Source organism: Columba livia, chromosome 6 (assembly GCF_036013475.1).
Source record: "Columba livia isolate bColLiv1 breed racing homer chromosome 6, bColLiv1.pat.W.v2, whole genome shotgun sequence".
Lineage (NCBI taxonomy): Eukaryota > Metazoa > Chordata > Aves > Columbiformes > Columbidae > Columba > Columba livia.
In genome coordinates, this window is record NC_088607.1 from 5,506,253 (window position 1) to 5,521,613 (window position 15,361).

General features: G+C 40.3%; 1 protein-coding gene across 20 annotated transcripts in view; it reads left to right on the plus strand.

Annotated features, from left to right (window-relative positions):
• FGFR2 (fibroblast growth factor receptor 2) overlaps nucleotides 1-15,361 on the plus strand; it is an 85,905-nt gene that overhangs the window by 26,230 nt on the left and 44,314 nt on the right. For all 20 annotated transcript variants that reach the window (XM_065066855.1, XM_065066854.1, XM_065066851.1 and 17 more), the window contains 2 exons: nucleotides 2,457-2,626; nucleotides 9,936-10,059. In XM_065066855.1, coding sequence (XP_064922927.1) covers nucleotides 2,457-2,626; nucleotides 9,936-10,059 — 294 coding nt within the window. The remainder of the gene's footprint in view (nucleotides 1-2,456; nucleotides 2,627-9,935; nucleotides 10,060-15,361) is intronic.

Genomic DNA, 15,361 nt, shown 5'->3' on the forward strand with positions numbered 1-15,361 from the left:
AGAAAAAGAGAAGAAGAGCTGCAGTAGAATGCAGTAGAAATCTGGCTGCATGAAGCAGCCTTGTTGTGGGAACTGTTGGTGGTTGGGTCCTGGCCAACTCAGATGTCTTCATCCTGGGCTGAACCCAATGGGACCTTAGAATTATAGAATAGTTTGGGTTGGAAAGGACCTTCAAAGCTGACCCAGTGCCACCCCTGCCATGAGCAGGGACATCTTCACCAGCTCAGGTTGCTCAAAGCCCCATCCAGCCTGGCCTGGGATGTCTCCAGGGATGGTTCATCCTCCACCTCTCTGAGCAACCTGGGCCAGGCTCTCACCACCCTCAGGGTCAAAAATTTCTTCCTTATGTCTAGACCGAATCTCCCCTCCTTTACTTTAAAACCATTAATTGGTTTTAATTAGATTAGTTTTAGAGATTCAGGCTTCTCCAGAGCTTGGTCCATCCAGCCTGTGCTGCAGGGCAGCATCACCATGGGCGAGCGGTGGAGTCTGTGGTTCCGAGGTTGTGCCAGTGGGTGCATCCAAGCCTCCTATGCCCTGTAGCTGTGAGAAGGTGCATGTGGTAGACCTGATGAGAAGTGACCATGCTGGCTACAAAGTTGCTTGGTTGGTGTTGCCTGTTCCAGGTCAAATCTAGGCACTGTGCTCTGAGATACCAATACAACTGGTTCTGATGGTTGGTTTGCTTTGATTTTGTGGGAACTGTGGGCAGGGCCCAATAGTGGTCACCACACATTATCTTGCGGAGGATGTTTAGCAATCCAGAGAAAATATCCTTTTAATATGTCAATACCAACATGTAATTCCACCTTTGCCTGGTGCAATTGTAATGTAATTTGGTCTTTGTGTGGAGTAGTTAATTCCATTGGTTGGCTTTGTTTAAAGTCTTCTGTTATTTTAATGTGATCCTGGTTTTAGCAAATAATGTTAACAGTGATTTTCCTTGCATCCCTAATTCGCTTTAGTCTATGCAACAATTTCTTAGTGTTGCAGTTAATTTTCAATAGTTACCTGATTTTCTATTTTGATTACATGTAGAAATTTGCTTTGCTTTTCTACTTCATTAATTTTAACACTAATTGCCACTTCGAGCAAAAAAAAATAATCACTTATCGTTCTTAGCATCATTATAAAGCTTGCTTTTGGAATGTTTTCTTTATCCTGAGAGAGACGTTGTAAAATGATTTATTCCTGTATTTTCTATCCAGCTGTATTTTTATTTAGAGAGGGGGTGGCAGGATTTCTGGGTTTGCACTGATTGTAAGAACTGTTATAAATATTTGAGGAACGGAAGAGTTTATTTATAGTGGAGTGTTAGGCTGCTAATGAAGGAAATGAAACAGGGCTCAGAGAAATGGAGTTATTTTTCTGGACCCCTCTAGCACTAGAAATTCCACACTAATCTGATTTGCTTCAGGAAAACTCCATTGTAAAAGAAATTAATGTTTCCTACTATTAAACAGATCCTGAATCTTTAACTTTTTAAAAACTGTTATGGTGAGACAACTGAAGCGATGCCATGAAAACACTGTGCAATGTAGCCGAAGTGTTGCGTGGATCCAGAGCATGGGGTAACCTTGTATATGGAGGGTAAAAACAGATGGGTAGTTTTATGTTTTGTTGAGCTGTCTTTGCCATATTGGTACATGACAAATGACTGAGAACCTGGGCAAAAAGGGGGTTTTCCATGTGCTCCTCATGCGGGCACAGGCTTGGCCAGGACATGGGAAGGAGATGGTGAGACCCAGAAGCTGGCAAAAGTGGTCACTACAGTAAACATGGGCTCATGGACCTGCTCTGTTTTTGTGCCATGGTGTTGGACATCAGTGAACATTTGGACTTGGGCAGGCTCATGAGAGTAAGAAATCCTTGCAAAGTGATCAGCGCTATTGCTGAGTTTTGCTGCTCCTGCATTTGTAAAGATATTTTGGTGGTTCCTATGACAGTAACAGCACAGCTCATGTTGCCATGCTACACTGTAAGTTCGAGTGTGCTGCCAGGCAGGTAGGTAAGTTTATTTCTTATCTAACAGATGGGGAAGGGTTAAGACTAATGCTTCCAACAGGTCTTCTGACTTGGTCTGTCTGGCTTCAGAGCTTGGGTCCAAGAATTCAAAGTTTGCCGAGTGCCCACAGTAACTCAACTTGAGGTGGAAAGTGTTTGATTATTTGAGTCTACTAAAAACTTGGTCCCTCTGTCTTACTTGATATACACAAACCAAAGGATATCTGTGCTTAATTATTGGACTTTTGTAATAAACTATATACTCAAGTCTGAGCTGTTTGCAAAAGTCCGGTCAGCACTTGTGACATATGATTTTCAGTCGTGTACTTTTCTAAACCACGCTGTCTTTGCTAAAATGAATATGTGCTGCCCTTCATGTCTGTGGAAGGGGCTGGAAAGGGAGATCAGCTTCTGAATACTGATATATTTCTGGATGTGTCTCATTGAAACAGGGGCACCTTATTGGACACACACAGACAAAATGGAGAAAAGGCTACACGCGGTGCCAGCAGCAAACACCGTCAAGTTTCGTTGTCCAGCGATGGGAAACCCAACACCGACCATGCGATGGCTGAAAAATGGGAAAGAATTTAAACAAGAGCATCGTATTGGTGGCTACAAGGTACATTCTGATGATGTGATTTTGGAATTTCTGTTCTTGACCAAGGCTGTAAAAAACCCAACTTGCTGAAGTCAACAGAAAATCTTTTAATGGCCTTGGATCAAATGTAGAAGAAAAAAAAAGTAATTGTTTTCTTCTGGGGAAGGGTGGATGTTTTCTTTGGTGGTTATTTTTTTATTTTCTCAAATTCAAGCTTGTAGCATAGCAGTGCAGCTAAGGATTATTTATAGAGACCTGTTTGGAAAGCTAAAGGGTGACTTTGCAAAGCAGAGTAAGACTATTTTGCTCTATTCCTTTTCAGCAGCATTGCTGAAAATGTGACCATCCACCCTGGTGATTGTAGGAAGTTTAATAAAGGAAAGGTTTGGAAGTCAAAAGTTATTATTTTCTATAGAGTTTATGGTCTGTGAAACTAAAATGGGAAGCAGAATTTGAAGGAAACTAACAGCCATTACTTACAAGGGTTTGTTTGAATTTTAAACAGCTTCAGATTAGACGTTTCATGCTAAATTGGTGGTTACTGATTAAGAGAGAATTTTAGGGAGGCCAGCTCACTCTGTGGGTTAGTGCACGGACCTTTAACCTTTTGGTATCTGCCTGGATCAGGTCAGAAGTCAGGATTCGGTCATCATATCCCACTCCTCACAGGGAATGGGAGTGCGGGACTTTCGATGGGAAATTGCTGTTCAAGCCCTACCGTTGCCATACCTCCCTGTATCTCTGAGTTACCTCAACCTCCTCTTGGACCTTCTGTCAGTGGTTTCCTTATGTATCCCACACCTCAGCAACTCCTCTCCAAAGATGAGAAGTTTCGCAGTTATCTTGTGTCACTATTGTAAGCCCCAGCCTAGAACTTCTGCTGAGAAGCTCAGAGCTCCTCATGGTAATTAAGATCCTTAATGGTAATTAAGACAGAAGTTGAGACTTTTCCAGATGACACCGTAAGCACAAGACTGAGCCCTGGGGGCTACTTACCCCAGCAATGCAGTATTTTTGGGCTGCCAGGTTTTGCGGTGCCCTGATGGAGCCAGGGTGTATATTGCTCCGTGTGCTGTTGACTCAGACCCTGCTTGGTACAAAAAATAAGTTTTCCAGTGCAGAGGAGGACGAGCCGTAGTCTCCTTTCCTCTCTAGCTGGATTTACTGTAGAAAGTGTCAGTTTTTCCAACATTTGTGTTAGCAGAGAGCGAAGCCCAGAAAATCTCGCCGCATGAGCACTAATTATCTAAGTAGACTTTTCCATCTATGTTTGCTTACACCGTAAATTACTGTTGCTTGTGAGTGTACACCTGGCAACACCTTCTGCCTTTCATAACGCTATGGAGTGTTAACAAATTGGCTACAATTCAGTGATTTTTCACTTTTCTTGGTGCTTTTTTAAAAACAACCCACAAAAAAAAACCCAATTAAAAAAAAAAAGGGAAGACCAAACTAATCCTTGGAAAATAATAGTAACTGTTTCAGTACTGAGACATTATTTGAACACTTTACGTCTCATGAAGGGGAAATGCAGATATCACTCTTGAAAAGCGTGAAGGAAAATGTGTGTTTTACAAGGCAGGATGGAGATACCTGATCTCTGGTTTGGGAGGTTGATCTTTAGTGGAGCAAATCAGTTCATGTGGAGCTCCCTGCTGCCACTAGTACACTGTGTTAGGGGTCTGGTTGAGCTCATTTAGGCTTCTGCCCATTAAGTGGCACAAATTAAATTTTTGCTCGTACGTATTAAATGTATACAATTTCCTAGGTATGTATGTACTCTGGGAAGAAACCACAGACACCTATTTCTAAAGCCAGCTGGATAAGTGAAGTATACACCTATAATTCTAAATCATAACTTCTTGCATCCTTTTAGTCTAGAGGAAAAAAAAAAAAAAAAGAGGAGACACAGCTGTGGATTTTAGACTTAATTGTGGCTCAGAAATACATAAAAAAAACCTAAATGATCTGGTACTGTTTACTTACCAACATAATTCTGCTTACCCAATCTAGGTATATTCTGGATTCTGTCAATGTTTTGATTAATCATCTTTTTAAGACGTAAGCTTGTTTTCAGTGGATGGGTGTTAAAGAATGAGTCCTCCAGAGCTTCTGAAATATGTGTCCTACTCTTGTTAGGGTGGCAGGATGAGGTCACTGCAGGCTTAGTTCAAAATTATTCAGAAATAAAGAGAGAATTGTGTTTTCTTGACACCTCTATACTGACACCTTTGTAATGAAGGGATGCTCAGAAAGGACTGAATCTTTCCATGTTGGTTTGTGTTCAGCCAGGTATCACAGCAACTTATGATCATTTTTGTACACTGGTTTGTTTTGAATCTGAACATTGCTATATGTAAAGCGTTTCTGCTGGATACTTTAATATTCATAATACTTTGAGTGACTAGAGTAGCCCAGTTGACTGTATCTTCCATCACCAGTTGATGTAACACCATCTATCCCTTTAGGAAGGGGCAATTATCCCTTGAAGGCTTTAAGAACAAAGTGAAGGGAAGGAAAACATGAAGCTTTTCAGTAATCCTTCAGCCAGCTCTCTCCTGCTGCCTTGAGCTAAGAAATCTCTTCTTTGTATTCTCTTTATCGTAATCAGATAGTGACCTGCAACACTTTGTCCCTCCGAATGGGGAATGTCTTGAGTCAATTTGCACTTGGGTGAACTAGCAGGAGGGTGTATGTGCTGGCCAAGATACCTCCCAGAGCAAAATTCCTCCACTGTGACTAATTCTGGGTGGTGGATTTCAGAATCGAACCTTTTCTGATTATTTTCAAGGTACGCACAAAGTCCCTACAGCACGGAGAAAGGGTTCAGCTATTGAATGTCTAAATATTTTTTAGTCTTTTTTTATGTCTCTAAAGTGATGCTTGTGCATTTAAAGGCATTTAATAATTTGTTTGAGTTAATAATCTAAATCCTCTATGAGACACCACAGGAGCCTTTACTTTTCTGTATGCCACCCAGAAAGCAAATGTTCTTCTATCAGTTGTTACTGTTTATGTATCGACAGGTGTGTGTTTTCACATATGCATTTTGATAAGCTTCATCACTACAGTCATCTTATACACATTTAAATTCGGCCAGGTAAATACAGAGTAAAGAAAGAGTTCTGACTCTATAGGAACTGTTAAAGCATATGGCTTTTGCATGGATGTTCTGCACTTGTTCCCTCTTCCTGAGCAGTACCAGTATATGTCTGAATGGTGCTGATTTTGTGGGGAATCATATTTTGGTTTTTAATCCTTCTTTTGAAATTCATATAAAATTGACCCCCTTTTGCCATTTTTTGCTAAGTGTTAACTTTTCATATGGATCTGTTCACTGAAGACACATGTTTGAAAATGAAACAGAACTGTCCACAATTTTTTATGTGATACTCCAAAAGTACAGCATTTCTATGAAACATCCCTTCCCCTTTCCTGGATTTCAGTATTTCTTGGCATTTTGATTCCAGTTTAGGTTTCCCACCTCCAGCCTATATCTTAAAGGGACAATTGTGTACATTTGATATTGATAAGTTAGTTTAAAAATTGAGTTGTTTGGAGATGTTGTTTGGAAGAATTGATTAAAAATTTGATGGAGAAGATGGCTAAAAAAAGCACCTCAGTGATTTGCTGGAAGTCTCCATAACTAGTTAGAAAATAAAGATAACCATGCTGAGATTGTATTTATTATCTGAATCCTTTTGCAAATAAATTACCATTTTTGGGTGTGAAGCACAGATAAAACATAAAAATAGGTATTGCAAAATAATTTAAAAAGTGACAAAAGCAGTTATTGAACTGGTGACAAAGTACCTGAAGTCTCAAGCTGTGTTTCAGCATGCTTCCAATGTGGTTATCCCCTGAATTTCCCTATATCTAGAAAAGGCAATTGCAAATTGGAAGGAATATCCTGAAGAACAGGTGAGAGAATGGATGAAATTATGTGGGTATTCTCCAGGATTTTGAAAGAACTCAATATGAAGTAAAGCTTCAGGGAACAACATAATAGAAACAACAGGATAATAGCTGGCAAGGAGTTAGTCAGGTTGGAGAGCTGGAAGAGTTTCCTCCAGCTTATCAGTCTCCAGCTGTGGACGCTTCTCCTTTGCTGGACTGCATATTTCTGCTGAGGATGCTCCTGCTTTCAGCAGCTTGCTGTTTCCCTCATGTTTTCTCCTAGTGGAACAATTCACATGAGCTCCCTAATATGTTCTGCCTGCCAGGTGAGCTCCAGTCATCTATGTAAACAGCTTAAATTGACCCAGTTGGTATTACCCAGGGGAATTCATTAGGGAATATTTGGAGAACCGTAGGACTGGTGTCTTCACTTAGAAGGGCCCAAGTAAGCAACCAGGAGGGATCTAATAGCTTTGACCTGCATCACCAAAGACACCATCTATTTGCAGGTTTAGTCACAGAATCATGGGATGTTTGAGGTTGGAAGGGACCTCTGGAGATCATTCAATCCAACCCACCTGCTCACGCAGGGTCACCAGAGCAGATCACACAGGGTCGTGTCCAGGCGGGTTTGAATGTCTCCAGAGGAGACTCCACAACCTCTCTGGGCAGCCTGGGCCAGGCTCTGGCACCTTACAGGAAAGAAGTTTCTCCTTATGTTCAGATGGAACCTCCTGTGCTTCTGTCTGTGCTCGTTGCCCCTCACCCTGTCATTGGGCACCACTGAAAGGAGTCACAAGAGTAGGTTTCCCCCTTCCCCCAAAATAAAAGGAATATCACTATTATAGTTAAACTGTGTGTAGAAGGCTGGTGTAAGAGCTGTCTGCTGTGGAAACTCTGTTTTGAACCTCTTTCAAAACTACCTTTTACATAGATGGGTGTGATCCTGATGCTGGTTGTCAGTAACGGCACCAGTTTTGCTGCCCAAAGATGGGCTTTATTGGGACTAAATAGTGAAGGCACATTACTTAAAAACATGTTAACAGAGCCTGTCTGATCAGGGTGTTGCAAACTGGGAGGTTGCGGGGACATGGCAGGATCGTCACATGTCTGAGAACTGAAGTTTCAATTTGGGAGCCTTCTCTGGGGAAGATGCCGTCATCCCCAGCAAAGGGGAGCTTTTCTGGGCTTCGCAATGCTGCACTTGTAACCAGAAAGCACTAAGCCAACAAGCTGAATCTAGTTGAATCCAGATCCGTGACATAAATCCAGTTGTGTGACGATGTGTCATAAATGCTTTGGGCCTCTACAGTGGTTTTTTAGTTCAAACAGAAGAGGCTTAAGCTGTTGTTTTATTATAAAGATATTATCTCTTCTCATTGGAGTTACAAGAAGGGAAATTGCACAAATACTTTTTAATATTGCCATCCAGTATATCCACTTGTGGCTGTAAATTAGTTATGTTTTCTTACTGAATGCTAAACAATTTCCTTTGTTTCGCCATCAAATTAATTACTTACAGCTTGTTACCATTTTTTTTTTTTTAATCTTTCATGAAATCATGATCTCTTCTTGTTTGGCAGTCAAATTGGTTAAAGACACTTCGATTCTGAGAAGTGTGATGTAACTTATAGTGACAAAACATTCAGGTCACTTTGACCAAGTTTCCCTCAAAACAGCTCATAAAGAAGTAAAATATTCAAAATATGTAGCTGTTTTATTTGTTATTTACCAACGGTTTATGACAGTAATTCTTCCTGACCCAAACCTTGACTTTCAAAGTTGCTTAGCAGAACAACAAGACAATAAAATAACACTGATAAACTCTTTGTAGCTTCATAAATTGGTTTCTTAACTCTTCATAGTGTGGAAAGAGAGAATCAATATATAGTTTTGATGTATACCATAAAGAGGAGGGGTGGGGAAGAGGAGCTGTAAGTTTGGGCTGGAGATTTTGAGGTTGTATCACACATTTCTGTGACATTAGGTTAGCAACCATGCCCTTCACTTGCTGCTGTAGTCTTGTCTATGTTTTCTTTGTCTCTCAAAGCCCACGTGGCCAGTCAATAGGTAATATTATGTAATATTACAGTAATATTACAGTAATAGTAATGTCTAACTAATGAGTTAATGACTAGCTGGGGGGGACTAGAGAAGCCAGGAACTCCTTACAGAGAGGACTCTTCTTTCAGGCTTTGAACTGAAGGCATTTTAACCTCCAGCAAGCACGAGGTTTAAGCTCTTGGCCCTGAGGACACAGCCCTGTGTCGCCTTTTCCTGCTGGATAAGGACCTACACAATAGTCAGGCACAAAGCAGGATTTCAGACCTATAGTTGTAATGATCTTTTAAGAATGTATAGTTACTGGAAGCGTCACTGAATGGTCCATAAACTTTTTTCTGGTGTACTGCACTGAATTACTGCTTTCCATTTGGCTGATTAAAATGACTGTACCAGATTGTATTTTTATTCCATTTGCTAAAATACGTACTCTGCAGTTTAAAAGTTGTACATTACAGCTACATGATGTTAAGATCTTTGAGCGCTTTGTCAAAATGTAATGCTAAAACAAGGGATTAGTGGATAGCCAGCAAAAGGTCATTTTGGGAGCCAACTTATGATGCAGGAAATATATGTATGTACCGGATGACTCTATATCCTTCCAGTATTGGGCTGGATCCTATTTTCTGCAAGACCAATGCCAACACTTCTTTTGAGTTCAAATGGGAACGGCACCAGCACCTTTCTTATGTTCTGTCCGAGAAGGAGTGCATGAAATAAATGTATATCCTTATGATCTGTTTCTGTGAGGATTTTCTTCAGCCATTTTTCATGAGGCAGCATCATCTTTTCTTTCTCGTGGTACCCCAGATCAGCGAGAGGTGTGGCCACTCTGTGTGCCTGGTGGAGGGATCTCAAATGTTGCCCTTTTGTACTCTTTTTCTCCAAATTGTGGGCTGTGTAATTGAGTTATTAGAGAAAGACAGAGACTTAGATGTTAGGGGATTATACCCATCCCATATTGTTGTTGGTCAATCATATTATTAGATGATTGTTTGGAGGCAGGTGGGAAATATCCTGAGGTTGTGAATTTGCTCTAGAGTGGATGGAGAGGTTATAAAGATGACCGCTGCTAATTGGTGCCATCTCATTAGGCTGGTAGCACTGAGTGCGCACCAACATGTGCAGTGCTTGCATCAGGGACGAGGTAAATTTATAGCAGAATGCAAGAAAGCTCTCACTGCTGCAGCCATGCTGTACCTGGTCAGGAATAAATAAACTATTTCAGTTTCCAGAACCATCAGCCAAGCACAGAAAAGGCTTTTAAACGTAGATTACAAAAGGTTAACGATTCAGAAAATGTTTCTTTTGGATTGGGAGAGGGCGAAACTACGCTGGTGAAGTTCCCAACCTCTGGTTTACAACCCTCCAGGTCCGCAACCAGCACTGGAGCCTCATCATGGAGAGCGTGGTCCCATCTGACAAGGGAAATTACACGTGCATAGTGGAAAACCAGTACGGATCCATCAATCACACCTACCATCTTGACGTTGTTGGTAAGTAAGATGATGTTTTAATTCTCCATTAAGACATTTAGAGCTAAGCTGATACATTTTGCATTAGTTTTGAAGATGACTTAAGAATCATCTGAAGAGAAGATCTCACTACATAACCAATTGCTACTTTATGTATTTGTCTGTCCAGTAGTGTCTGGAGAACCAATGTACCTGTGCCTTGGCAAAGGTGTGAAATCTGTGTGTCCAAGTGAATTCTTTTTGCTGTGATACACCTGCAAGCTTTCCATGATGACCTAGTAATAAATATTGATGCAATTTTAATCATTAGTATTACAATTTAATTATTACTTGTACAATTGTACCAACACAAATTTTAATAACTGCAGTTATGAAAACAGGTAAAGTGATCCTTTAGGTTGCTGTTATTATAGGTGAAACACTTTTTTAATGAAAAGCTACATATTGACTTTTAACTGAGTGTACATCTAAAGCTTCATGAAACGTAGTGTAACAGCATCATAGAGATCCGACTATAGCCCATTGCATGGGCTATGGGGAGTCCCTGAAACATAGGTGACAAAAATTGTGGTTTTACCTGAGGACAAATTCTAAAAAGCTGCCTGAATCTTTAGGAGTAGCAAAGCTGTGATTCAGCAGGACTATTAAGCACATGCTTAATAATGTTAACTTAATAACATTAAATTCTGTTGACTTTAATAAGGCTTACATGTATTTATCTAAGTGCTTAGCTAAATTAAGGCTTGAAATCTCAGGAACCAATTCCATTCCTCCTTGCTTTAGTGGGTTAGCCTGGATGAGTGTGAGCAGTTTTATTGATTCTGAAGGCATTGCTGTCCAAAAGGAATCGGTTTGGCTGTTATAATGGGACCTGCTGGTAGTACTTTTTGGGATCTCAACTGCGGTTTCTGAAGTATTTCTTGAATGGGCTTTGCTGTCTCCAGGCTTGTGGGGTGATCTGAGCCTCATAAGTTCTATGAATAAAACTTTTAATCAATCAAGATTGAAAGCAAAAAATGAATTTGATTATTGTAAGCTATTTTTGGCTGGTGACTGACTTATTTTCTATGGAGAATCTTACTGTGAGTGTGGGTTTATATGACCAAAACAGTGACAAAGTTTTCACTTCCCTATTTCTTGATTGATTTTTACATTAATAAAAATGCATCTCTTACATTTGTTTTGGATGGTCTTTAAAATTAGTGTCTCATTTTGTCTGGGACCACTTAAATCTGCTGAAAACCCCCAAATTCAAAATAAAACAACTGCCAGCTTGTCAGGCAGCAAGAAATGAAACTATTCCCTATGAAAATGCCAGTTTGAGAGCTAGACTTTGTGGAGCAGAGGAAGGAAAAGCTAATTTTGCGTTGGGGAAGCCCTACCACAAGCCCTGGTACGTTTAAGTCTTCAAAGCCGGTCTGTGAACCACGCAACTCGCCTGTACTTGGTTTTAGGTGGCCAACACTGAAAGCAGTGAGGACTTTTAGAGCCTTGGTGATATTTTGTCACCCTCGGTAGGGTGAGCTGTGGGTATATTGCTGAGATGAACTGAGTGACTGGACAAGCCATTTTTGTTTGAACGCTTGTTTAAACAAAGTTTATGGAGGGTGTAGCAGCAGCGCCTGCCAGAGATGATAGTAAATTGTGTTCTGCGTGGCTCGGTCCTCTGCTGACCATCTGCCTGGAGGACATGGGCTCCCCAAGGATGAGGCTTGATTTCTAGAGCTTGGCCCAAGAAGAATGTAATGAAGGTGATGAGCTGTGGGATTTTTGGAGGTGTGGTGTTTGTGTTTGTCGTTGTTTTTTTTTTTGCTTAGTCCTTTAGGGAGTTTAGTTTGACTCAACTTTGGTTTTGCTTAAAACTATTTTTCAGTGGGCTATGTGGGAGGAGAACCCCAGCTTTGCAATATTGGGAATTCTCCTTCCTGAAACAGAACTGGTTAAAAATTCCCTTTTTCTGTCCCCTGCTTCTTCTTTTCCTTGTTACCACCCCAGTCCCAATCTGGCATGTGCCATGTTGACTGTAAATTTCTTCACCTGTATTTTTTTTTAGCAAATGTGTTCATGATGATGCGGTCACTTGAGCAAATATTTATCAGAAGCCTCTCACCTCCTCTCCCCCTTTGAGCCTTTTGAATGTCTTACATTGAGGAATATTATGCAGGAGTTTATTTTTCCTGGCAGTAAATTATAGTGACCTGCATGAATGAATGGAATGGTAATAAGGATTATGTCATTTATTTAAATGTCTATTCCTTTCCTATAGAGAGGCAGGAAAGTAAATAATGAGGCTTTTCAGAAGTGACTAGTGATGTGGGGTGCTGGGTACCCAGCTGATGGCACCCAGAGGAGCCCGGATTTCCCCTGGGTGAATATTCAGCATTGTCTGATGCTCGGACTCTATGAGAGAGCAAACCAGAAGTCCAAAAGTGACTTCTACAAATCCCCGTCTGCATCTTGGAGTTCTACACACTTAATCATGTTACTTCCTTTAATTTGATGGGCTAAAGGGTGCAGTTGTTAGTTTGCTTTGAAAATGTATGTATGGGAATGTGCACCCTAAGATACCTGTGTTGAATTTACTGTGAGTCTTTCAAGATATACTGCACTGGGACATTAACCTAAAGAGGGGCTTGATGTTAGAGAGCTCAGCTGTTTCTGTGTTGCTGAAAGCTTGTAATAATCGTGGAGGTTGGGCATAAAATTGCTGAAGCAGTAAATTAAGGCTGGCCAGAAGGGGAAACTCTGACAGTTAAGACAGTTCTACAGAAGTTATTTTTGTGCTTTTTTTCTGTTTTCATATGAATTTTCAGTTCCCACAGGGTTGTGGAGAGTTATGGATGTTTGTTTAGAGGCAATTGCGTATGTAGACCGCATCTTAGAAACTTCAGGTCATAATTTTAGGTCAAGTTGTGTGTGGAAAACTGTCAGTTGAAAGCCTCTGAAATTGCTTTTCCTATATGGTTTAACTGGTTCCAGAGTTGATTAAGTGTAAGTAATAGCAAATGGTATTAAACATGGTAACATATTACACTAACATGAGCATCTGACTATATGGTGTAATGTAGAGAACCCTCTGATTATGTCACAGATTTGGGAAGTATCCCAGCAAAAATCATGCCAAATAATGACACAATGCTAGTTAGGAATATCCAGTGTTACTTGATGCCAATAACTTTCCAAACCTTGAACTCTTTTGACAATTAAAAGCCTGGAGCCAGCAGGGCTGAGTAGTTTTCAGTCAGAATGTAGGTGTGAAGTATTCTCATTTTTTACCTTGTAATTACTTGCAAGAACCCTCTTAAAATAGTCGGCTTAGCTCAGATGGTCTCATTCACATTTACAAACCTGGCAAAACCATTGCACTGACTTTTTTACAATGGGAGTAAAAAATACTGAAGAAAAAAGCAGCAAGTTGTTGGCAGCCTCTCTGTATTGCAAAGAATACACATTGACAAAGTTAGCGGAGAATGGTCCATTCGAGTTGGCCAGGATGTTTTGTGTTGGAAAAAGCTGTAGTTTTAATGTTCAGGATACCCCAATCAACTGCATTTTCCTCTCCCCTCCTCCTCCATTTCAAAAGCAGGACTGAAGGGATACAAATGACTGAGATTGCAGCAGTGAGAAATGGTGGCAATGTAAAACTCCGTGAGGATCCTGCGACAGGCAGACGAGTCGATTTTTAGCTTTTTATTGGAGAACTACCCAGAGGCTTCAATTAATATCGGATACTTGCTGTCCAAGGCAACGTGCCAGCACTCAGTAATTGCTCACAACCGAAATGCAGAGAGAGCGGGAGAAGGAAATGTCACCGTCCATTTTATAGATGAAAAACCGAGCTGTGGGGTGATGAAGTTTCTTGCCCTGGGTCACACAGGAAGCGGGTGGCAGAGCCAAAAAGTAAAGCTGGTACTTGAATCCTAATCCAGTACCTTAATTAAAAGAATGTTCTTTCCCTTGTATGGTTTAGCCCATCAGCTGTTTTTTTTTTACACGCAGCTGAAGTGTTTTTCTATTCTTCTGGATTTAACGGTGGGTAGAAACTCACTTTTTTTTAATAGTAAGGTTACTAATAGACTAACTCCATTCTCATTAAACATATAGAAAGCCATGCAGTCTTAAGGGAGGATGATTGCAAACGATGTGGTTGTCACTTACAAGTTGTATTGTAGTGAATCCGGGTTGTAGGAAGCAACGTGGGAATGCAGCCACTGAGACTTGTATATAATTAGATCATTCTTGAATTGCAATTATCGCTAGAGTACAATTTCAGCAGCAGTTCTGCTTAAGCATGGAAGTAACTAATTGAATTTATATTTTAAAGGCAAAAAGAAAAGGTTGGTCTTTGAAAGCTCCTAGTGCAGGTAGCCATTTCTGTCCTATTTAATGTCATCAGGGAAACAAAAGATGGTTTGGTTTCAGATGAAGTTTGGCACATTACCTCATTCACTGGGTTTTATAGGCAGCTGCTATAGCACAACACATCTTCCAAGAACGTGTAAGGCGGCCTTGCTGTTTACTATAAAAATTAACATAACTTATCACCTTTTTTTAAGTCCTTTTGCAGCCAGTTTAGCTGTACTTTGACCAGTTTCTAGTTTACCTAATAGCCATGCCTTTGGCTCTTGTTACTGAGGAGTGAACTCCAGAGGTGTCAGAGAACCACACAGTTGTTCCTTAACAGTAATGCGTATTTTCGTATGAAAACAGTGTGAGAATAACTTCTCATCCAGGAGGCATTTTAAATGACTCTCAGCTTAAGGCTTCTGCCCCAGAAATCTCATGTATGAGTGGTTTTATTGATGGATATGCAGAAAAACACTTTTTTTTTTCCCTGAGCTCTTGGAGGTTTTAGAAAGCTTTGGTATGAATTTTACTCTTGCTTGTTACAGCATGATAATCATCTTTTTGCCATTGGTGCTTCACTGTTTATATTTCCTTTAGTTTAGGCAGAAGAAATAGCTTTGCTCTTGTTTCTAGTCAGTTTTATTTTTGGATTTCATGTGCTCTCTGAATCTCTGGCTGCAAACATGGCACAGACACATATTTCTTTTAAAGACATTTTTCCATTTTATCATTCCCAAATTCATAAAAACATACGCACCGTTGTTTTCTTTTTGCCAAGGCTTGTTTTGTCAAAATAAAGCTCAGAATTAGTTTGACTTAGCTATGGTACGTTCCTTGATTTCCAAAGAATTATTTTTAGGATTCACATTACAGACAGAAAGGGAACTATGACACCACCTAAATACATCCCTTGGATGTTGTATCGCTAATGTCTGGCAGGAGTTAAATGTAGGTATTAAACCAAGCCTAAACTTGC